The sequence below is a fragment of the Macaca fascicularis genome, chromosome 2 (genome assembly GCF_037993035.2).
Source record: "Macaca fascicularis isolate 582-1 chromosome 2, T2T-MFA8v1.1".
In the NCBI taxonomy this organism is placed as follows: domain Eukaryota; kingdom Metazoa; phylum Chordata; class Mammalia; order Primates; family Cercopithecidae; genus Macaca; species Macaca fascicularis.
The window spans coordinates 169,097,862-169,123,327 of NC_088376.1; the positions used below are offsets into that span (position 1 = coordinate 169,097,862).

Here is a 25,466-nt window from a genome sequence, read left to right on the forward strand (position 1 = left end):
TTAGTAGAGATGGGGTTTCACCATGTTGGCCAGGCTGGTCTCGAACTCCTGACCTCAGGTGATCCGCCCACCTTGGCCTCCCAAAGTGCTGGGATTACAGGTGTGAGCCACTGCACCCGGCCCATAGTATAGTTTCTGATCTCAGAGAGAAGTTCAAAGAAGGTTAGGTTAGTTTCCCTTCAACTATCATCCTTTCTGAACAACCTCCCTAGTGATAAACTAAACTTTATAGCCTGTTCACTATATAGAATTTTTAGGAGTGCAAAGCTGTGTGCTTTATTTTTTGCTGAAATATTGTGCTTGTTTTAACTGTATTTTGCCTATAATTTTTCATAATTGGTACAATAAAGACATTTTACTCTACTATATCCCTCACAAGTTAATTTATAAAGCAACTCTCGCTGTCAGGATTTCACCTCTGGCCATAGGATCTAAGAATCTAGTTGGCTTTCTTTATATTTTCTCCATTAATAAAAAGTCTGCACTGTGGAATGAGATGGTGTTTTCCAAGGTACAGGTTTAGCATCCTTAATCCGAAAATCTGAAATCCAAAATGCTCCCAAATCGGAAACTTTTTGAGCGCCAACATGACACTGAAAGGAAATGCTCACCAGAGAGTTTTGGATTTTGGACTTTCAAATTAGGGGTGCCCAACCAGTATGTACCTTGCAAATATTCCAAGATCTGAAAAAATCCAAAATCTCAAGCACTTCTGGTCCCTAGCATTTTGGATAAAGGATACTCAACCTGTAATAGGTAAGGCATTCTAAGACTATTAATGGCACTCAGCTAGGTTTTGCCACTCCATGAAAACAGATGTGGAGATGCACTAAATCACGGCTGACTGGCTGGCTGCTGCTCTTTTTTATGTTTGTTTTTCTACCTATAGCCCCTTTCTATGAACTGGCACAGAAATGCAAAGAAAAGCCTCATGTAATATTAAATAAGCAGAACTCTTAAATATATGCTGGTTTTCTTGACTACAGTTTCCTTCAAGTAATGTAATATTTTCGAACTCCTATCCAACTGAAGCTGGCATTTCTACACACTGATAGAAAGAAAAACAATCCAGCTTTCAAATTCAGTAACAGACATCTGCGAGCACTTAACAGGAAGAAGTCCAGAAAATGTCTAGAAATACTAGTGCTGAACTGTTATATGCACCAGAGTGAAACAAGTACAGGAGAGGGAGCAATGAACACAAAAGAACTAGGTAAAATTGGGGGTCAAAGGTTGGCTGAGGTGATGGAAATACCTCGTTCTGGGTAGTGTTTACACAAGTGTAGACATGTGAAAATTAATTGAGCTGTATGTATGATTCATGTGCTTTCCTCTAAGCTGTACCTGGATCTTTAAAAAGGTAGTAAAATCACGCCTGTAATCCCAGCACTTTGGGAGGTCAAGGCGGGCGGATCACCTGAGGTCGGGAATTCGAGACCAGCGTGACAACAAGGAGAAACCCTGTCTCTACTAAAAATACAAAATTAGCCAGGTGTGGTGGTGTATGCCTGTAATCCCAGCTACTTGGGAGGCTGAGGCAGAAGAATCACTTGAACCCAGGAGGCAGAGGTTGCAGTGAGCCAAGATCATGCCATTGCACTCCAGCCTGGGCAACAAGAGCAAAACTCCGTCTCAAAAAAAAAAGTAGTAAAATTACATATATTATATACTATCCAACTAAAGGAGTGTAGAGCAGCACACCACAACCAAACTTCTTAATATACATGCAGGAAAAAAGCATGAATATTCACATTGAGATAACAAACCATTAAAAAAAATGTGGGTAGCCTAATACGACATCAGCTGCATTCAGAAACTCAGAATTTGTAGCTTCAAATCTTGCAGATCATCTTTTCTTACCAGCACAAGGTGAATTCTGCAATTTATGGAAATGTAAGAACCAATCCTACTAGGGTTGTCAGTCCCCTTAATTTCAAAAATTGACACCACTCACTACCAGCCTCAAATCTAAGAGCTTCTTAAGTTCTTGTTGGTGGAACTCATCTTCATCCCACTAATCATCCCATATCTGTCCTCAACTTTCCTCAGTTTAAATCAGAGTTCCAAATGACTTTATACTTGGTCTCCACATACCATGTTATAATGAAGAGACAACAATATTTGTAATTGGCAAAAGAATGAGGGGAAACACTATAATACTTGCTCTCGCTTAGGAGGATCAAATAACATAATTCACATGGCAGTTATTCTCTACTCTACACTCTGAAATCAAGGCCAGGACAGCCTCCACAGAAACTCCCCTTACAGTCTGCCTCAGTGCCTCAGCAGACTCAGCCCAGAAAGGACATAATCAAAGCATCAAAAACATGCCCATGCACAGACACTGTGTAATATACAATTAGCCAGCACTCCTGTCCTGCATCCCATGAGGCCAGCCTGTGTCCTAACTGAACTGGCCTTGGTTTGTCCTCCGGCAGCTCTGCAGTGACTGATGACAGTAAGCACAGTCTGGTCTCCAGGGTTGTTGGATTTCCTTGAAAACCATCCAGAAGGAAGCCACCTACGGGCCGCTTGGCTGTCTCTCGTGCTGACCTCAGCCTCTCTTCCATCACATCTCCACCTTCAATCACTCCAATGATCACACTCTTCTGAAGAACCTGAGTTAAAAAAGGATGACATGTTTTTAACCATTTTCAGTATCAGAGACCTTTGTTTAAATGAACCTTACATGGAAGTCCAATGTATAGAAGAGACCTCAGTGAAGCTGCTGCAGGTGAAGCATTAAGGGGCATGGTGCTCCCTTCTCCCTAAGAACCTTTAGGGCTCTGAGGAACATACTTTGAAAAACATACTTTACCCATCAGGTAAGAAAAGACTTAGGAAAAAGATGCATTCAACATATGTAGTCTTGTTCTGGCTTAGATTAAATTAGATCAGGTGCATTGGCTCAAGCCTGTAATCCCAGCACTTTGGGAGGCCGAAGTAGGAGGATCATTTGAGCCCAGGATTTTTTTTTTTTTTGAGACGGAGTCTCGCTCTGTGGCCCAGGCTGGAGTGCAGTGGCTGGATCTCAGCTCACTGCAAGCTCCGCCTCCCAGGTTCACGCCATTCTCCTGCCTCAGCCTCCCGAGTAGCTGGGACTACAGGCGCCCGCCACCTCACCCGGCTAATTTTTTTGTATTTTTTTAGTAGAGATGGGGTTTCACCGTGTTAGCCAGGATGGTCTCGATCTCCTGACCTCGTGATCCACCCGTCTCGGCCTCCCAAAGTGCTGGGATTACAGGCTTGAGCCACCACGCCCGGCCGAGCCCAGGATTTTAAGACCAGCCTGGGCAACACAGGGAGACCTCGTCTCTACAAAAAATAAAAAAAACAAAATTAGCTGGGCATGGTGGCTTGTGCCTGTAGTCCCAGCTATTCGGGAGGCTGAGGTGAGAGGATGGCTTGAGCCCGGGAGGCGAAGGTTGCAGTAAGCTGAAACTGTGCCACTGCATTCCATCCAGGGTAACAGAGTGTGACCTTGTTTCAGTAAAAAAATGTAAATAAATAAATAAAGTGTACACTAAACAGGGACAAGAGGAAAAGGACAAATGAAGAGTTTTAATTTGTGTAATGACTATCCAGGCCTGCTTTAGACTACCTCCAAGCCTCTTAGCTAGAGATAACTTTAGGAACTCAGAAACTGTTGAGACAACTGACTATCCACTCACAAACCAACAAAATAAAGACCACTACTACACACCATCCTCACAACACAAATTCAATGGACCTAATAGCTAAACATAAAAAATATAGTTACACAAGTTTTAGAAGAATATGTTGAATATTTTTACCATCTTGGGGTAAGGAAGGCCTTCCTAAACAAGCTAAAGCTTACAGGAAAAGGTTGACAAGTTTGAGTACAAAAACTTGCCAGGCATGGCGGCTCACATCTGTAATCCCAGCACTTTGGGAGGCCAAAGCGGGTGGATCATCTGAGGTCAGGAGTTTAAGACCAGCCTGGCCAACAATGCAAAACCCCATCTCTACTAAAAATACGAAAATTAGCCGGATGTGGTGGCATGCATCTGTGGTCCCAGCTACTCGGGAGGCTGAAGTGGGAGAATCGCTTGAGCCCAGGAGGAGGAGCTTGCACTGAGCCAAGATCGGGCCACTGCACTCCAGCCTGGATGACAGGGCAAGGGTCTGTCTCAAAAAAAAAAAAAAAAAAAAAAATTAGTAAAACTTCTCTAGTAAAATACACCATCAACAAAGGCAAAGGAGAACTTACTCTTACTCTTTGGAGGAATATTTAAATATCTACAGCATAAAATGAGCTCCAACAAATCCTCTAAAGAAATGAATGATAACCTCATAGAAATCTAGGTACAATATGTAAATATGAAATTCAGAAAAATAAATGTGAATGCCCTATACACATATGAAGAACTACTAAACCTCGTTAGTAAGGTAATGCAAAATCGGAAACAACGAGATACCATTTTTGCCCATATAATAACAAAAAGGTTAAAACACAGATAACAACAGAGTAGAAGTGAAACTGTAAGGGAAATGACACTTACATACCCTGATAAACACAGAGAAAAATCAGTTCAACCTCTTAGGAAGGAAAGTGGGCAGCACTTATAGAAATGTCAATGCTTTTATCTATGGATCCTAAAATTCCATGTCTAACAATCTCTCCTATACTTATTCACATGTGCCAAGGTTTATTTACAAAGATGTTTAGAATAATGAAAAACTGGCAACAACTTACGTGTGTATCCATAGAGGAAAGGCTTATGTAAATCATAATATATACACAGTATGGCTTCCTATGCAGCTGTTTAAAAAGAATGCAGTACATATAGCAATATATGCAGCGATAGAAAAAGAGTTTCAGGATATTGTTAAATGAAAAACAAGCAAATTGCTGAATATATGATCATACTCATGTAATACAGCCATGTATATCTATGTATTAATTACGTGTATGTAATTGCAAAAAATAAGTTTTGCAAGAAAATATACAAATCAACAATGGCTCTCCAGTAGAAGAAAGGGATAGAGAGGAGGCCTGGAACACTGTGAAGAGAGAATTTCACTCCTTAGTTTAAGCAGGAGGGACATAATCAGACTATTCCTCTAGAAAGAACACTTTGGCTGCCGTGTGAAGAATAAATTAAGGGTGAGTATGATTGAAGAATGGAATAGCAGACAACTTTAATGATCCAGGTGAAAGATGAGATGACCTGGACTAAGGCAGTGGCCGTGTGGATGAAGAGGAAAGATAAAACTTGAAACCTCATCAGGAAGTAGGATCAACATAACTTGACTGATTAGTCATCCAAGGAGAGGATAAAGACAAAGTCTCAAATGACTCCCGGCTCCTGTTTTGCAAGTCCAGGGAGATGGTGATAAGAGCAAAAGGCAGGGACTCCTAGAAAAATAATGGATGAGGCAAGATGATTACTCCGTTCTGCGTGTTCTGAGTTTGAGGAATCAGCAGGATGTCCAAATGGCAATCTTAATTCAGCCACTGAACCTAAATGAACCTAAAGGTATGGGTGATACAAACATGAGTGATACAAACATGATTGCCCAGGCTAGAATGGCAGACACCTGCCATGATACTACAACTCTCCACTCCTGATTTGACAGCAGATGTGACTAACAGATGACTGTCTTCTTGCTGCACCCGACCACCTCGGATGAAACCCATTCGCCATCCCTAACCCAGGTAATATATGGAAAAGAAAAGAAAGCCAAAAATTGAAACTTGGAGAGCTTCAATATTGAAGGGCATTCAGAATAAGAGGAGCCAGTGAATAAGACAGGGAGGGAATCATGGGAAAAGATGTATGCAGATACACAAAGCAGAGAGTTACACAGGCCTGCCTGCTTACATGACTAGCATGACTATTTGGGAAACTCCCTTTCCTGGGTGTAAGAAGCACGATCATATAATTTATTATCTAAAATGGAACACTTAAGAATGCGGGGGGCATTATTTAATAATCATGTCAAGACAATAATAAAGGATATGGAAAGGGACTACACATTTGACCAATAAATATGCAGAAGTAAGGCCGGGCGCGGTGACTCACGTCTATAATCCCAGCACTTTGGGAGGCAAATCACAAAGTCAGGGGTTCGAGACCAGCCTGGCCAACATAGTGAAACCCCATCTCTACTAAAAATACAAAAATTAGCCAGGTGTGGTGGCGTGCACCTGTAGTCTTAGCTACGGAGGAAGTTGAGGCAGGAGGAATCGCTTGAACCTGGGAGACAGAAGTTGCAGTGACCCAAGATTGCACCACTGCACTCCAGCCTGGACGACAAGAACAAAACTCCATCTCAAAAAAACAAACAAAACAAAAAAAAAAACCCCACAAATATGCAGAAGTAATATGAAATGATGAGGCTGATTGCAACAACATAGATGAGGGACTTGAGGCTCATCTGACCTTTCTAATAATCATCTTTGTCACACTCCCTGTCCTGCTTTCTACTTACCCAAACATCACTAGTCCTACAAAGATAATGACTGGCTCAAAACAATTACTAGCAAGCCACCAACACTAACTGCCCAGACCCACAGCAATGTCCCCACACCAAACTCCTGTTACATATACTGTGAATTCTATTCAGAATAACTGTTTCCTCTATTTCATTTATATTAACTTTATTAGCTAAATTGTATTTTTATTGCTAAATTCAATACAATGATGTTCTTCAAACTCAATGTGCTTTGCCATAGTGGGATGTGATCATCGCTCAGGATTATCCACATACATGATCTCAGATATTAAAATTCCTTTGATCACTATCTTCTGTTCCCTCATCTCTACTGTTCTCTGAATCCTTTTCCAACTTAATTAACTCTGCTGTCAGTATCCCTGATTTACCACTACAGCTTCATCTTCCTCACCCCATCATAACCATTCACCATGAGCAAACATTTACTGAGGGCTTACTATGTGTCGGATGAAACCCATTCGCCATCCCTAACCCAGGTAATATATGGAGAAGAAAAGAAAGCCAAAAGCCGAATCTTGGAGAGCTTCAATATTGAAGGGCATTCAGAATAAGAGGAGCCAGTGAATAAGACAGGGATGGCATTCTGCTGCATGATGAAGATACCCAATTACACACAGAAATTGAGCTTAAAGAGGCCACAGTTTAATAAAGACAAACACATAAAGAAATCATTGAAATACAATATGATTGGGGCTAAAATATAGCTACATACTAATTAAAGAGGTAGCAAAGAATGAATTGAATTCCCTGGAAGTATCAGGAACCAGTTCTATAGAATGAAAGGTGGCACTTTGGGAGGCCAAGGCGGGTGGATCACCTGAGATCAGAAGTTCAAGATCAGTCTGACCAACATGGTGAAACCTCGTCTCAGCTAAAAATAAGCTAAAGATACAAAAATTAGCCAGACATGGTGGTGCATTCCTGTAACCCCCGCTACTTGGGAGGCTGAGGCAGGAGAATTGCTTGAACCTGGGAGGTGGAGGTTGCAGTGAGCCAAAACTGCCCCACTGCTCTCTAGCCTGGGCAACAGAGTGAGACTGTGTCTCAAAAAAAAAAAAAAAAAAAAAAGAATGATACACGGAATGAAACGAGCCTATGTGGAAGCAAAAGAGGGAATATAGCTAGAGATAAGAAAAGCAGAAACAGTCCAGAAGGAAATCTGTGTACAGAATGAAACAAGCTAATGCCTCAAGGAATTCCAAGCAACTCAGAAAGGCCAGAGTGCAAGTCACAGGAGAAAGTAGCCCACAGTGAGCTGGAGGAGTAGGCAGAGGCCACATCACAGCAGACTGTCCATGCCATGTAAGAGCTGAAGTGGAGACTCATTAAATTCTTTTAGGGAAGTGGGCAAGGAGCTCATGTTTGTACTTTACAAAGATTTTTTGGATAACAGGGCTGAAAGATGGATTGGATAAAGATGAGAATGGAGGCAGAGAGAAGAATTCAAAGGTAATTACAAACGTAAGAGATGATGCACTTATGGCTTAAGGTGGTGATAAGGAGGGGGAGATTCTAGACACATTTGGGCAAATGGAATCAAGGAAGAGTGAACAGTTGGATATTAAATGTGAGTGAAAAAAGGAGTCTTGAAAAGCTCAAATTTCTTGGCCAGGCACAGTGGCTCACGCCTGTAATCCCAGCACTTTGGGAGGTTGAGGCGGGCGGATCACCTGAAGTCAAAAGTTTGAGACCAGCCTGGCCAACATGGTGAAACTCCATCTCTACTAAAAATACAAAAATTAGCTGGGTATGATGGTGCATGCCTGCAATACCAGCTATGCAGGAGGCTGAAGCCGGAGAATCCCTTGAACCTGGGAGGCAGAGGTTGCAGTGAGTTGAGATCGCGCCACTACGCTCCAGCCTGGGCAACAGAGTGAGACTCAAAAAAGAAAAAGAAAAGCTCAAATTTCTGGGCTGGGGAGCTTGGTGGATGCCATAAATGGAGATAAAATATTGAGGAAGAGCAAAAGGAAGAACAGACTTGTGGAGATAAGATGATGAGTCCGGTCACTTCTGAGTATGAGGAATATTCTAGTGACATATCCTACCTATAGCCCAGTAATTATGTAATTCTGAAGCTAAGTAGAATGATCTTGATAGTTTATACACTTTTAGAATTATTCAGCAATTAAAACTAAGGGAAGGCTGCCCAGGAATAACATACAGAATAGGATGAAAAAAGAAACCTAAGATAGAATCCTAGAGAACAATAATACTTGGGGTTCAAAAAGCAAATAAAAATAGAGAGTAAAACAGACAAAGAGTGAGGAGCACAGTAGTAGGAGGAACAGAAAAGGTGGTGTCACAGAAGGGAGGCAAGAGTGTCAAGAGAAAGGAGTAGTTAGTGGTACAGAATTACCTCTGACTCTTCCTGCAGCCGCAGACAGTTATCCAAGAAAAGAAGTGATCGGTCAACAGACTTTCTGACCCTTTTTATGGAAGCTGCTTCCTTACAAGACACTTCTCCATCGGAGAGGCACTGGAACCAATCTGGCTGAAGGGCCTGCTGAATTGCCATGAACTTGGAAACAGTCATTTCCATTCGTCCTGCAACACTCCACACAGACACAGACTGCCATGGAGCAAAATGATGAGGAATCAGCCAGAGTAAAATGCAAATAAAAAGAAAATAATTAAAATGATAAAGCAATAATTCTTTACAACTGCAGAGATGGTGACAATTCAATATCCAGACATGGTGGCTAATAGGATCTTATAGCTTACAGAGAATCCTTCAATGGTCATATAAGACAACTTTTGAGCTAGCCCCCAAGAATTATTTGTTATACTTTTCTAACCATCTTCTGTTCTCCCCTGTCTTACCTGCCCCACCCCTACCCAACCCTTGCTGTTCCTGAATACACCAGACTTTGATGACACTGTTCCTTTTGACTGACAGTCCCATATTTCTTTTTTTTTTTTTTTTGAACGCTTTTTTATTGATACATATTTGTATACTTTTATGGGGTACATGTGAGACACCTTACATATAGAGCAAGTGTAATAATCATGTCAGAGTATTTGAGTATCCATCACCTCACATATTTATTATTTCTAGGTGTTGGAACTTCTACTTCTTTGCCTGGCAAAATACTATGTGTCCATCAAAACACTGAGTTCACATATTAATCTCCAAACTTCCTGGGCATAATCCATCCCTCACTCCTCTATGCTTTTACATCAATGTGTACTTATTTCTTTATAGAAATGATAGCACTTATTACACCATTCTGTATTTGTCTGACTAGAGTATCCCAATTCATGTTTGTATCCCAAAAGCACAGTCTAGGGCCCTATACATTTTTAATATCTAGTGTTTACTAGACTGAGTTAGATATAGAATTAAAGACTTAAATCTCCTAGTTCACGAGAACATATATTAGTAACATTCTATCTTTGAGCTAAAAGCAAAACTACCATTCAACCCAGTAATCTGGGCATATACCCAGAGCAATATAAATCATTCCACCGTAAGGACACATGCATGCAAATGTACACTGCAGCACTATTCACAATAGCAAAGACATGCAGTTAACCTAAATGTCCATCAATGACAGACTGGATAAAGAAAATGCAGTACATATATACCATGGGATATCATGCAGCCATAAAAAATAATGAGGTCATGTCTTTTGCAGGAACACAGATGGAACTAGGGGCCACTGTCCTCAGCAAACTAATGCAGGAACAGAAAATCAAATACCACATGTTCTCACTTATAAGTGAGAGCTAAATGATGAGAACACATGAACACAAAGAAGGGAAGAGACACTGGGGTCTACTTGGATGTGGAGGGTGAAAGGAGGGAGAGAAGGAGAAAAGATAACTATTGGATACTAGGCTTAATACCTCGGTGATGAAATAATCTGTACAACAAAACCCCGTGACACAAATTTACCTATGTAATAATGTTTACATGTACCCCCGAAACAAAAATAAAAGTTAAAAAAAAAGGAAAAAAAAAATTCTATCTTGGTTACTGTACAGCATCCCTCTTTTTAGATCAACAAGGACATAGATGGAGGGCCAACATATAGTTGTTTTATTTTGTACTAAGGCATCAGAATTACTGTTTAAATGATTCCTCTCCCTTATAATTTGGGTAGATAATGGAATTCAAAGTATTTTCTTTTCCTTTTTTTTTTTTTTGAGACAGTCTTGCTGTGTCACCCAGGCTAGAATGCAGTGCACTGGTGCGATTTTGGCTCACTGCCAAATCTGCCTCCCGGGTTCAAGTGATTCTCTTGCCTCAGCCTCCCAAGTAGCTGGGATTACAGGCGTGTGCCACCACACCTGGCTAATTTTTGTATTTTTAGTATAGATGGGGTTTTGCCATGTTGGACAGGCTGGTCTCGAACTCCTGAGCTCAAGCCATGCACCTACCTTGGCCTACCAAAGCGCTGGGATTATAGGCGTGAGCCACCATACCCAGCCAAAGTAGTTTCTCCAGAATTCAAATTACAAAATAAATAGAAGCTTAAACAGGAGAATGAGTAAAAATAGTGTTCTGAGGAGCACAATTACTAAATATTGCTGATATTAATAAAGTGAGTGCAGGAAAAGTATTTGCGTTTGTAAAGCAGCAGTACACACCGAAGCCTTGCCAGAACGCTGTCCTCAGGGATAATGCCAACGAGGCCACCTCTCAGCTGAACACTTTTAATGAGGTGCTTTTGATACTGTTCTTCACTAGACAAAATCTCTGGCTGTAGACCCAGCAGACAGTATTACATTGAGGTTCTACAATATACAGTTATACATGTGATAATAATACTTATCAGCAACTTTTCCCCACTCTTCCTGAAGTTAAAAATCCAACAAAGCATGGTGCCGAAAGACTATTGTTTTCCCCTATCATAGCAATTTCTTTTTTTGGCATGTATTTGACCCTCCTCTACCGTCAAATTTTTTTGCAACAATGAAAATGCTGAGCATATGGTGTTCTTCATCTTAACCTCATCCTTAGGCAGCCCTATTCTAACTCCTTTTCTTTTTTTTTGAGACAGAGTCTTGTGCTCTGTTGCCCAGGCTGGAGTGCAGTGTTGCGATCTCGGCTCACTGCAAGCTCCACCTCCCGGGTTCACACCATTCTCTTGCCTCAGCCTCCTGAGTAGCTGGGACTACAGGCACCCGCCACCATGCCCAGCAAATTTTTTGTATTTTTAGTAGAGATGCGGTTTCACCGTGTTAGCCAGGATGGTCTCGATCTCCTGACCTTGTGATCCGCCCGCCTTGGCCTCTCAAAGTGCTAGGATTATAGGCATGAGCCACCGTGTCCAGCCTCTAACTTTTATAAACCATCCCATCCCATGCCACTATAATTATTGAAATAAGAAAAAGGTATAAGGGATCATCCCAGACAGTCGGATCTGAACATCTGAGGGATACACAGTAGGCTGACTTCCTGGGACAAAGCTGCAGCCTTGGATGCCCTTCTGAAAACACACCTTGTTTGTTACATAACCAGCTGGGCAGGGGCTGACTGGATCGTGCAGGGAGCAGTACAAAAGTGATTCTGGCATGCCTGTATAAACACAAAAAAGAACACTTGAAAGTGCTTACATCAACAATGACACTGTATTATAGCAGGTAACAGCTTCACAATGTACACTGCTGAATAAAGCAACTCTGAACACTGTCAGTAGGTGGTATCTGAACTTGGAATTATAGGAGGCCTATCAATATGCATAAAAAGATTACTAATCTAAAGAAAGAAATATAAAGGTTCATGTCTAATAGGTACTGAGCTGCTACAAAGGAAAGATATATCTTAAAGCACAATATACAAGGAAAGTATTTAGTGACACGTTGATCTCATTTGATTTTACTCAAAAGAATTTACTATCAAATATATTTATTCCAGGTACCATCCAAGGGAAACTAGCTACTGGAAAGATAAAATGATATGGCCATAAAGTGATCTCGCTAATAATAAATCTCAATAATATTATGGGTCCCTAGGGGCAGAAGTTTAGAGAAGTTATAGGATGCTGCAAATGGATCTCATTCTTAGTAAGTTTCATTGATTCACGATGACAGTTTCTTAGGTTCTTCAGTCAAAAAGACAATCTTTTTTTTAAAAATGCAAAAAAATGTTTAGTAAACCATGTGCTTAAATATCATATGCTAGCCTACATTTTCATTATGGAAAATAAAACAGGATTCCACTGAAAAAAGACAAAAACAATTAAAGCAAGTTTAAAACCTCTGTAGTCTTTTCACTTTATTTTCCATAATTTCAATTATTACAATTATCTCTAGAAAGCTTACATTAGCTATTTTCACTTAATTATATGCTTGTATACTTTAAAGCTGGTTATTAAAATTGGGTTCAGGTCAAGGAGAATGATATTCCATAAATTCCTCTCCTAAAATACAGGGCTTTGTGATAACCAACAGGACATGATGCAGTTGCCCTCAGAAGCAGAGGACTGAATAACCAATGGAAGCAGGACTTTCATTCAAGTGAGTCCTAGATATCGGAAAAAGCTTTAGGAGAAAGTGGTGTACAGAAGAACTGGTGTTCTAGCTGTCACTGTTAAGCTTTTCCTATTAATAAAAAGATACATACATCTGCATATAAAATCCTATTTCTGGAATAGAGGATATTATTAATATATCAGAATACAGCCGTATATAAACGCTTCATCCTCCCCTGCGTGTCTGAGATTCAAGCATGATGAGACTACTTTAGAGCTCACGCATGCCCCATGCAAGTTCTCACTGCTGAGTCAGATAATCAGTGCCTGGAGCGTCTGCCCCACACCTGTCTGGGTTCCCACCCCTAACCTGGGTAACTTTTACTCTTCCTTGACCCAGCTAAAATGCCCCTCATCTTCTCTCTCAAGAATCCTTTCTCTGGGTTTTTATGGAGGCTTAAAGAAAAAAAAGAATCCTTTCTTTATTCTCACCACCTTGCACATATACCCCAGAGCAGGTTATCTGCTCCACCCTCTGGCCTGTCATGATATCCATATATATCTCTAATCCTGTAAAGCAGTCACCACAATTTTTACATCAAAGTAAAATTTATATTTTAAAGATAGAATTCTCTATCTTTATCCCAGCTAGGCTCCAAATTCCATGAGAGCAGCAACTGTTCCCTATTCAGTCTTGACTTGCCAATGCCTGGCTCTTAGATGTTCAAAAAATACTTACTAAAATTATGAATAAATAAATATATGAATGAAAGATCAAAGAGGCAACAGCACTTCCAAACTCCAAATTAACACATCACAAGGCACATATAAATAACTTCATTAATTTTTACCTATAAACTTTCCAACTCCTTCTTTATATTCTGTCAAGACTTCATGTTGGTCTGCTCTGTAAGCAAAACAGAATACATAACATAATAATGCATCATTCTGTAAATACTCTGTGCAACTGGAGCCCTCTTCTTCTCACCCAAATAAGTTACATCATAGTAAATGCTGTCTTGAATTACATCATTATTCAAGAGTTCTAACTAACTAGGTTAGGTTCATTAGCCAGAATGAAGCCTTCAATTTGCTAGTGGTTCAATGAGACGTGAAACTGGCAAAGATCAATTCCTTCAGAATACTTGAATTTTCTTCCTCCTCTTGCCCCTTTAAAATCTCTGTTGTTAACACAACACTGCAGAGTATTATGTTAATTGCTCATATAGTAGGCTTTTCGATTAAGTAGAAAGTCAGTATATACATTACACAAAATGATCTAACTTCGTTAGTTCTGTTTCCATAAAGTAGTATTAGCAAGTATATGTGCAAAAGCAGAAAACGCTTTGAGGCTGGTGAATGATAACAGTTCCTGAACTCCAGGTGTAGCTCTCACAGAGCATCCCCTGACCTGTCACCCCTGGGAGCAGTGGCAATAGGGCAGGATGGGACTGTAGGTTTGGAGGAAAGGTGAAGCAGATCTAACATACAGGTCTGGCCTGAGGCTACCACATTAGGGCCAGAAAATGTATAGTATTTGAAACCTCTCTCTGATTTCATTATGAAAATCAACAAATCATATATATGAACAACAACAAAAAAAACTTTTCTCTTTTTTGCACCTAAGGTAACTAAGCTGCTGCCAGAGTTGATACTTGAATCATCGGTTCTAACACTTACAGGGATGACAGCGTAAGCTGAGCCATGGCAGGAACCCCGTGGATATTACGCAGCGTGTGATGGGTGAGGTGTGGGGCGGAGCCAGTCTTGGTGTACAGAAGGCAGCCTGGAATATCCATGGTGTGGTCCCTTGTTTTGCCCAGGTTTTTTATTTTTCCTAGGCGACAGCCATTAACTACCTTGGTAAGACTCAGCTTCATCCTAAGGGATTCTTCTAGGTCCTGTCAAGAAAAGAGCATTAAGTATAGAAGGAGCTTCACAACGTCTAAAGGCCAAGCATTTTGCAAAAAAAAAAAAAAATCTTCAGAAAAATGAATGACAGCATGCTTATTACTGCTTCCAGTCTAAACATTTTCATAGATATCAGGAATGGGTGAATAGGAAAAGACATAAAGAGAATAAGATACCTTCTCCAAGGTGCCAGAACAATATATTGGCATCAACTAATTTTAAATTTAGTCATGGAATTTTTGTCTGAGCTGATGAAAACCGAACAAATGAAAGAACAGAATTAGAAAGACTAATCATGGAAAGAATGCCATGAAGCCAAGGCTCTCTCAGCCTTGAAAATGTATACAGAGAACAGTAACACTGCTTAGGCCATACCGATTACTGATATAATCCATTTTTTTTCTTTCTCCAATCTGAGGGAATGCTAAGCAATATAGCAATGTTTTCCTAATAATGCTGTTAAGTGAAGAAAACAGCATCCTGGTGTTTATGAAAATATATGGAAAAATAAATGTCAAAAGATAAACAGATTATCTCCAAGGTGGGATTATTTCCCAATTTGTTCTTATATGGTATCCAAACAGAAGTGAGAAACTGTGTGGAGCATACACGCGATTCATAAGCAATGTGTCATTACTTTTATAACTGGGAAAGATTAACATGTGTTTAAAGAAAAAAATAAAGATATACTTTCTAACTTTTATAGATATACAGGGAAAAAAATCAGAAAACATTATTAATTATTAGTTGGGTGCTCCTAAATGATTTTGTATTCAGTTAAGCAAAATACTGAGCTCCACTTTTAAAATGCACTACAGAACTTGATAAGAACACACATCACCTGCTAAATGTTACCAAATACACCAACATTTTATAAATACTTCATTACATCTTTACAGCAAGTACCAAATCTTCTGGAATTCTTAAAAACTGGGCCAGGCCCAGTTTTATTAGTTGATAAATGAGCTATCAGAGAGGCTCCAACCTTAGATCCCACTTTCTTTTCTTTTCTTTCTTTTTTTGTGGGCACGGAGTCTCTCTCTCTCTGTCACCCAGGCTGGAGTGCAGTGGCACGATCTCAGCTCACTGCAACCTCTGCTTCCTGGGTTCAAGAGATTCTCCTGCCTCAGCCTCCCAAGGAGTTGGTACTACAGGCATGTGCTGCCATGCCCAGCTAATTTTTGTATTTGTAGTAGAGATGGGGTTTCATCACGTTGGCCAGGCTGGTCTCGAACTCCTGACCTCAGGTGATCCGCCCACCTTAGCCTCCCAAAGTGCTGGGATAACAGGCATGAGCCACTGTGCCTGGCCAGATCCCATTTTCTAAGCATTATACCATACCACACTCTGAAAGTCAACCATTGTTAAAATGTCACCAAATAAATAAGACATAATTAGTTAAATATATTCAAGAATGAAAACATTACTTTTTTTTAGGAGACATAAATTCTTAAATTTAAAATAGCCATCTCTATCATTAGAATCTTAGCCATTAGAATAACTACTTTCTGGAAAAAAAAAAAGAACAACTACTTTCTGTACAGTCTACGAAGATATTTCATGCTAAACACAAATTATAAAAACTAATATAAGTGTTTGACGAAACCCTGGTCAATTTTCTGTAACTATAATACCATTATTTCAAGTTATCATAAAGATAGAAACATAAAAATAAGTGTCATTAGAACACACAGAAATGGACACTGGTAAGGAAAAAAGGTTATATTTTAATAGTATAAAAGCTATTTTTTTACATACCCTGTTGTTACACATTAAAACTGCTAAAACAAGAAGGTTCATTTCAAAAAACTGTAAAACTAAAAGCTAATAAAAGCATACTCTAGAAAATATGAGAATCATAATCCTTATTTATTAGATAATACTGATTTCAAGTGATAAAAATGTATTTTATATTTTAAACCAAAAGAGCTCTAATGTGAAATTTAAGACAGCATTTTGTAATCTAAGTAGCTCTGGAGAACTGAAGCAGGGGGAAGCACAAAGATGAGAAATGTACTTCGAAGCTTCATGAATCAACACCCGTTGTTCTGACTGAATACTGAAATCAACCAATATGGAACACTAGATTTGTTGAAACATAAATAAGAACTAATGAAAATTTAATGGACCAGAATTTTTAAATGCTGCAGTAACTTAAGCATTTCCTACTCTCACATACGTCTGACGGAAGAAACTGTGTTGCCTGGAGCTATTTCAGAAAAGGGCTAGAGGCAGGAACTTGCTGGCTCCTCCAAAAATTCTGTCTTACTCCAAAAATACTCTCTCTTCTGAGCTGTGTAAAGCATGTAAAGAGTTTAAATGTATACACATGAAGAGTGTTTTTTAAATTAAATTCACATAAAGGCACAAAGAACCTTCATTGGGTAAAACTAATACGTTTGAAAAATGAAGTATAGGAATCTAGAATGTTACTAACTTTTATTCTCTCTCCCCATCAAACCTATGCTCTAAGTTTCTCCAGTTTATTAATAAATGACACGAACAACTGACAATCAAAGCTTCTGATAAGCATGAGATAATCTTTTCCATGCTGTGTTAACTCAATTCCAGGTAAAAACAACAAACCCCATTGTTTTAGTAAAACTGTGCTTAATATCCCAGTATTGTATAATTGCTCTTAGACTTCAGAAAATCATTTATAGAGTTCCAGTACTACCAGAGACCCCTACCTGGGAATTCCTTATCATCACCTCACCACCATCACCCCTTCTGCTATTTTATCGTAATGAGACTAGGCCTGCTTAGTCATAGGCTTATCTAGAACCTGGGCCTCCTGCAAAAAGGCCTGTACTCTTTTTATTACTTTTTTTTTTTTTTTTTTTTTTGAGATAAGGTCTCACTCTATTGCCCAGGCTGAAGTCCAGTGGTGCAATCATGACATTCCAGGCTCAAGTAACCCTCCCACCTCAGCCTCCTAAGTAGCTGAGACTACAGGTGCCCAACCACCGCACCTAAATAATTAAAAAAAATTTTTTTTGTAGACACGGAGTCTCACTACGTTGCCCAGGCTGGTCTCAAACTCCTGGGCTCAAGTGATCCTCCTGCCTTGACCTCCCAAAGTGTTGAGATTACAGGCGTGAGCCACTGCACCCAGCCAATTATGGCTTTTAAGTGAGAGTAAATTTAACGTGCTAGGAGATGTATTCTTTTTTTTTTTTTTTTTTTTTTTTAGAATATCCTGTAGCATACCATGGCCACTCAAAAGAACAAGATTTTTCAAAAGTGTATGTGAAATCTATGAAACATCTTTTTGTTTTTTTCCCATAGAACACACTGCGGAAAGTCATAAAAAGAAAGCGGCTTTTGGTTGGGCACGTTGGCTCATGCCTGTAATCCCAGCAGTTTGGGAGGCTGAGGTGGGCAGATCGCTTGAGCTCAGGAGTTCAAGAGCAGCCTGGGCAACACAATGAAAACCTGTCTCTATAAAAAATACAAAAACTAGCCAGGAATGGTGGCATGCACCTGTAGTCTTAGCTACTTGGGAATCTGAGGTAGGAGGATCCCTTGAGCCAGGGAGGCAGAGATTGCAGTAAGCCATGATCACGCCACTGGCACTCCAGCCTGTCTCAAAAACAAAAAAGAAGAAAAGAAAGAAAAAGAAAAAGAAAGGGAAAGAGAAAAGAAAAGAGATAAAAGAAAGCAGCTGTCAAGTTCTTTAACCTGTGCCAACAGAATTACACAGGGGTTTAAAGATCAGCCACCTGCTGCTGCTCCCTCCAGTGCCTTACAGTCTTGTACTGCTTGGTGGGCTGGCTGGCCACTAGTCAGGGATTTAGGCTTCTGCCTGGTAAGCTCAGCCTCATCTTTTCTATATATCCAGCACAGAGCCATCACTCAGGGTCAGGCTCAAACCTATCAACCTCAGAGACTAAACACTAAAATCAGTATGCACAATTATTTACTCTGAGAATCGAAAAAAGTAAAGTGGACCAGTCAGCGCATGCCTGCCCTAGAGAATGCAACACATGAAGCCAAATATGCCATGCAAGCATAGACTCAGAATGGGAAGAAGAAGGTACACTTATATACATAAAGGCAACTAAAAGGAAACCCACTGGTTCTCTTAATACAGTACCCCCATTCACAGTTCTGCTTTACAGTTTCAGTTATCCATGGACATCCGAGGACCAAACATATTAAACGGAAAATTCCAGAAAAAACCATAAGTTTGAAATTGCATGCCATTCTGAGTAGCATAATGAAATCTCTCGCCATTTTGCTCTGTTCCACCCAGGACATAAATCAACCCTTTGCCCAGCATCTACATACTGTAGACGCTCCTCGCCCCTTAGTTACTTAGGAGCTGTCTCATTGATCAGATCAACTGTCACTGTATTGCAGTGCTTAAGTTCAAGTTGCCCTTATTTTACTTACGACTGGCCCCACAGCACAAGAGTTGTGATGCTGGCAACACGGATATGCCAAAGGCAAACCATAAAGTGATCCCTTATGAGAAAAGGTTAAAGTTCTCCAACTAGGAAAAGAAAATAGATGGTTTGCTGAGGTGACTAAGATCTACTACTGTGCCTAATTAATAAATTAAGCTTTATTATAGGTATGTATAGATAGGAAACATCATACCGTCTGTCTATTGTCTGTCTGTCTATCTATCTATCTAGGGTTTGGATGTATCTGTCTGTCTGTCTATCTATCTATCTATCTATCTATCTATCAATCAATCATCTATCTAGGGTTTGGATCTATGTATGTATGTATGTATATATGTATGTATCTATCTATCTATCTATCTATCTGGAGTTTGGAACCATTTGCAGTTTCCAGCATCCACAAGGGGTCTTGGAACATACTCCCCACAGATAAAGGAAGATTACCAAACAACCAATCTCAGATTCTCCAAGGTTGGACACAAGGATTCTCTAAGAGTATAGAGGCAGCCAGACCTGGAAGCCCAGACCACTGGCTTCCAAGCCTTACCTTTCTCTCAAAGACTTCTTTGTTTCATCCTTGTGTGAGGAAAGAATGAACATATTCTAGAAGTTCCCATCTTTTAACAAATGAGTCTCAAGTGTGATTAATCATCCACTCAGTCCTGAAGGCATCTTCTCTCTTCTTTCTCATCTCCCCTTCCCACTCTTTCCTCAGCTGAAGAAACAACTTTCTTCATTCTTAACTGAAAGTCTGTAATTTGAGACCCTTTGTAACTCTAAAGGACATTGGCCACCATGTTCTTAGAGGCAGGAGATGGGCTCTCCTGTGATATAATGCTTTAATCCCAAATTTAATTCTCATAACTTTAAAGATGAAATTCAAAATCCTCAGCTTAGAATACTGAACCCACTCAGCCAGCTGGAGAGAAATACCCACTTCGCTTTCTCTACAGTGAAAGATTTTGGTGCGGCCGGGCGCGGTGGCTCACGCCTGTAATCCCAGCACTTTGGGAGGCCGAGGCGGGCGGATCACAAGGTCAGGAGATCGAGACCACGGTGAAACCCCGTCTCTACTAAAAATACAAAAAATTAGCCGGGCGCGGTTGTGGGCGCCTGTAGTCCCAGCTACTCGGGAGGCTGAGGCAGGAGAATGGCGTGAACCCAGGAGGCGGAGCTTGCAGTGAGCCGAGATCGCGCCACTGCACTCCAGCCTGGGCGACAGAGCGAGACTCCGTCTCAAAAAAAAAAAAAAAAAAAAAAAAAAGAAAGATTTTGGTGCTACATACTCACTTCTGTTGTTTGGGGCTTCAAGCCTGTAATCCCAGCACTTTGGGAGGCCGAGACGGGCGGATCACAAGGTCAGGAGATCGAGACCATCCTGGCTAACACGGCGAAACCCCGTCTCTACTAAAAACACAAAAAATTAGCCGGGCAAGGTGGCGGCGCCTGTGGTCCCAGCTACTCGGGAGGCTGAGGCAGGAGAATGGCGGGAACCCGGGAGGCGGAGCTTGCAGTGAGCTGAAATCTGGCCACTGCACTCCAGCCTGGGCGACAGAGCGAGACTCCGTCTCAAAAAAAAAAAAAAAAAAAAAAAAGAAAAAGTATTAGAATAAACTGCCATTGTCAGTGATTCTGTTTTGTGGGGATGAATGCAAGTATTTTAAAATCTGAGGAAAACATCAGATAACGTACTATACTTCAACTGGAAATCAATATTTTAAAAAAATGGAATTTTGTCCAGAGCTGGAAGAACCAAGTCTTCCTTTCTTCATTCACTGTTCAGATTATGGTAAATGTTTTTTATAATTGCACTTCTTTTCTAGAGGCCAAATACAATAAATTGTTACTATGAAGTAATAAAATAGTATACACACATACACATATTCATATACATATTTTTAAAAACATGCTTTGAGAGTGACTATTTCCTTTTTCCCAAGGAAAGTTCAAGAAACAGATCAACAGTCTCCAAAACATTAACTCGTTTTTATTTGCCTTTACCATGATCCGTTTCCCTTTCCCCTCATTGTGAGTCTGTTCTAATACTTCTGGTGTCACAGATGGCATTCCTGGGGAAAGTCTTAAGGAAAAACATTAAGAGTGTAAATACAAATGACAGGCTGTCAGTGGATCTCTACCTTTACAAGGACTAACGAAGATTCCCTGCACTTCTGGCAACACTATACCTGTCCTAACACTTCCAGTGCGACCCACCACCTCCACTCTTCATTTATCAGGAGAGAAGGGATTTTTAAATGTTTCCTAGCTGGATTCTCTACATACTGTCATGGAAATGTCCAAAATTTCCTAAGGCAAAAGGTGAGAGGAAAGCTGTATATATAAGTACACGTCTGCATCTCTTACCCTTCTCCCCCACACATGTACACTTTCTATAATGATAGTATATGCATAGAAAAATGTCTGAAGGACTTTTAAACAATGTGGTGCATTGAGCTGACTCAGAAACGACAGAGAAATGAAGAACGCTGGCCGGGCACAGTGGCTCACGCCTGTAATCCCAGCACTCTGGGAGTCCGAAGCTGGCTGATCACCTGAGGTCAGGAGTTCGAGACTAGCCTGGCCAACGTGGTGAAACCCTGTCTCTACTAAAAACACAAAAATCTGCCAGGTGTGGCAGCACACGCCTGTAATCCCAGCTACTCTGGAGGCTGAGACAGGAGAATCACTTGAACCCATTAGGCAGAGGTTGCAGTGAGCCAAGAACATGCCACTGCACTCCAGCCTGGGTAACAAAGCAAGACTCCGTCTCAAAAAAAAAAAAAAAAAGAAAGAAAGAAATGAAGAATGCTACAATTCCAGAAAACAGTAACTGAAGACTTTTCCAAGGCGTTCCGAAATCCTTACACCATTTGTTGGGGGAAAGAGATAATGATGACGTTAAACTTTGTTGAGTATGTGTGTTAAAAATTCAGAAGTAACTGTTAAACAATTAATGACAGAATGCATAATTTCCAAACTCACTGGAGAGGGAAGTGGGAAAATAAAGAAAAATGGATTAATCTAATAAAAGGCAAGAAAAGAAAAGAGACCAAAAAAAGAAATAGAAAACACAAAATAAGATGGTAGAATTCCAAATGTCAGTAATCACAATAAAAGTTAATTTCACATATAGAAAGACATAATAACAGCAATTAACATTTATTGGGTATTTACTATGTATCAAGCACTGTTCTTTATATATTCACTCCATTAATCCTCATATCAAATGCATAATATAGATGCTATTATTATCTGCATTTTATGGATGGTAAACTGAGGCTGACAAAATCACCAGCTGGTAAGTGGCAGAGCAAGGACTTAAATTATTGAAGTCTAGTTTTCAACGCTATACTCTAATAGGCTGGGAGCTTATGAGAAGTTCCATCTGGTCCACAAGCACATTATAATCAGTTACCATTTTGCTATAGTGTTCTTGTTCTTTTCCCTTTCTCCCTCCCGCCTCTAATCCATCCTCCCAGTCTCTGCAATCTTTCTCCATTCTCAAACATTTAAACATACTTGCATATGGAAGGGAGTGTTTTGGTCAGGGTTTGCTTTTACAAAAATGGAAACATACTATAATATATGCACTTCTCTGCAATTTGCTTTTCTCTCAAGAATAAACATTAGACGTCTTTCCTGAAGAAGAAACATAAAGCTAACTTACCCTTTTGAAAAAACTACTTCGTGATACTGCATAGTTTGTATGAACACAATTTATTCAACCGCCTTTCAGATAGACCAGTTACAGAGCTGGTCCTAGGATCGCTGCAACAGTCCGAGGACAGAGCTTCCCCAACCTCATTCTCACCAATTTCAAGTCAACTTTAGTTTACATTTCCGGGCAGAATGCTTTACATACATTTATTTTTAATCATTCCAACACTCCAGTGATTCAGGTATTATCGTCCGCATTTTGCATGAGAAAACAGGAGTTGCCTAAGGTCACATAGCCACAGAGTAGCAGAATCCAAAACCCTGTTCTAATCTTTACTCTGCTTTATAAGCCCATTTATCACCCCAAATGGGCTGTCTCTGGAAACCCCTCGGCTCAGCCAATAAGTCAGGATTTATCTTTGCTCCATGGGCCATCTCCATGGCCCGAGACCTCCCTAGGCACCTAGCTCAGAGATTGAAGATGGTCTCACTCTCCCATGGGCAGTTCGGAATAAAAAATTCCAACTGAGAACTCTACCCTTGAGCAGAGGCTAATCGAAAGGGGCCCTTTTATCTCAGAGGTGTCGGCGAGGCTTACACGATTTATGAGAATCTGAATTTACAGAAGCCAAGATCTACCAGGAGACCCTGAAAAGGGAAGGAGAGGAGACATCGCGGGAGTACTATCACTGTTACTGCAACACAACCAGGAAGCGTCTGGGCGCGACGCGACTCATCCATCTCTAGCAGCTCCCACACCAGCAGGGCAAAGGGCACTTACCCGCCAACAAACTATTCCACTCTTTTAGTGTTCAGACCCCTCAAACTCTTCACAGTTCAGTACCACGTGTTAGGCTTGCAGAATTCTCTGCCCCCAAATCACTGCCTCCAGTGCAGACCCAATCAGGGAGTACTACGTCATCATTGGGCGCCAGAAAAAAGCAAAGCCGACATCAAAGCGAGCCTTGATGACGGCAAGAGCGAGGGACCTCTGCCGTTGCTATGGTAACTGAGCCAACGCGAGCGGCCTGCGCAGAGCCTCGTGGGAGTGGTGGTTCGACGGCGTCCTACGCCTGCGTTCCTTGCGGGCGGAGGAACTACAATTCCCAGCGTGTCCCGGCAGCAGCCCGGGCAGAAGAGCGGTTGTGGCAGCTTTGGCCGAGGTTCGAGCTCGAACTTGGAAAATGCTAATGGCGCCTCAGGGAAGGTCCTCCTCAAAGAAAAGGATGGGGCTGAATCGCTGGAAACGGTTCACAAGGAAGCCGAGTCCCCAGGTGATCCCAATCGAGAGCGTTGGAGGGCGGGGACTTCCCCAAGGGGCGGGGCAGTCAGGAAGCCAGTCGCGGCCCCTCTGTGCTTCCGGCCTCTTTATCCTTAGCTGACACGCCCCTGCCTTAACCGCCCTAAAGCCAGCATTGCCCTGAGTGAAGTGCTCTAGGATCTCTGGGGTCTGGGTATATTACGGCTTTGGTGGGCCAGCATCGTGGAAGAACTGTTTCTAACGCTTTTCTAAAACCGGAGGTGTCTGCTAATGCCCTTCGGAGTGAAAGGAGTTTGCAAACTCCGTTCTCCCTTAAATTTTAGGAAACTTCTGGCACATTTCTTTCTTTTTCTCTCTCTCTTTTTTTTTTTTGGCAAATCTTGGGGGAATTGATCTTTATTAACGGGGGAGAGCTTCACATTAAATACCCTGCCTGTATTCCTGCCCTTTCACTTTTACGTAAAGTATCTAAATAAACTCAGGAGTGCAAATGGATATTGAATACATTAATACTTGATTCACACAGGAATTTCTAAATTCAATCAACATTCAAAAAATAGATTCTCTCCGTATCTGTCACCCATTTGGATGCATTAGCACCTGAAGATAAGAAAAAAGTGATAACCCACATTTTAAACTTGAAAACATATGTGACATGTGCAATGTCACAGTTGCACCGTGTGTGCTTTCCACAGACTACCTTTTTAACAGTCCCCAAACGGATGCTTAAAATCTAAATGAGAGTACTAAAATGGAGAAGCTTCTCAGCTTTCAGCTACAGAGCAGTTTCAGCCGCTGTTTTCACCCTTAAGTTACACTTTCCTAAATAATATTCTGTAGATGTATGTGGCCTTTGTGAGGGACCCAGGCAATTGTTCTTGCAATTTACTCTAAATTTACCAACTAAATGCATTGGACATATTCCACATGGTAAATATGTTGCCCTAGATACTACAGGGCACAGGCTGGAGCATTAGGGAGACTTGGAAACTGAGGCTGCTGCTATTTCAATACATCAGTTGCATGATGTATTGAATCTAAAATAGGTTATGGATATGGACTTGATGATGAAAGGTAAAAATTTAGAATAATTTCTTAGGACTCCAAAAAGGAAGGATTTTTCCTGCTAGTGCTCATTATTACTGCCTAGAGGGAAAAAGGGGAAAACATAGGGCTCTTTCAAGTTCAGTTGTGTTTTAATTGGATCAGTTCTTTCTTTGTTGCAGTGACAAAATTATTAAGCAGTACAGCTGCGTTAGTTATCAGTAAGATGGTTTGAAGGCATAGTGTTAGGTAAGTGAAAGAGAGTATTATATTTTTCCCACCTCC

General features: G+C 40.7%; 2 protein-coding genes across 9 annotated transcripts in view; one reads left to right on the forward strand and one right to left on the reverse strand.

The window, feature by feature from the left end:
* Window positions 1–23,777, reverse strand: part of QTRT2 (queuine tRNA-ribosyltransferase accessory subunit 2) — a 32,455-nt gene extending 8,678 nt beyond the window's left edge. For 2 of the 6 annotated variants that reach the window (XR_012431691.1, XM_005548105.4), the window contains exons 1-6: window positions 23,658–23,777; window positions 14,580–14,800; window positions 13,751–13,806; window positions 11,928–12,004; window positions 8,840–9,052; window positions 2,419–2,618 (exon numbers count right to left, since the gene is read on the reverse strand). Coding sequence is in view for 4 of the 6 variants with exons in the window: in XM_005548105.4 (XP_005548162.1) it covers window positions 2,419–2,618; window positions 8,840–9,052; window positions 11,928–12,004; window positions 13,751–13,806; window positions 14,580–14,779 (746 nt within the window). In the remaining 2 variants the exon portion in view is untranslated. Of the gene's footprint in view, window positions 1–2,418; window positions 2,619–8,839; window positions 9,053–11,073; window positions 12,005–13,750; window positions 13,807–14,579; window positions 14,801–23,657 lie in introns of those variants that run through there. The other 4 variants (XR_012431692.1, XM_015446399.3, XM_045385471.3 and 1 more) reach the window with 3 other exon arrangements.
* Window positions 23,778–24,038: 261 nt separating this feature from the next.
* CCDC191 (coiled-coil domain containing 191) overlaps window positions 24,039–25,466 on the forward strand; it is an 88,653-nt gene continuing 87,225 nt past the window's right edge. For all 3 annotated transcript variants that reach the window (XM_015445351.3, XM_045385459.2, XM_045385460.2), the window contains exon 1: window positions 24,039–24,150. In XM_015445351.3, the coding sequence (XP_015300837.3) occupies window positions 24,061–24,150 (90 nt within the window). In that variant the 5' untranslated portion in view covers window positions 24,039–24,060. The remainder of the gene's footprint in view (window positions 24,151–25,466) is intronic.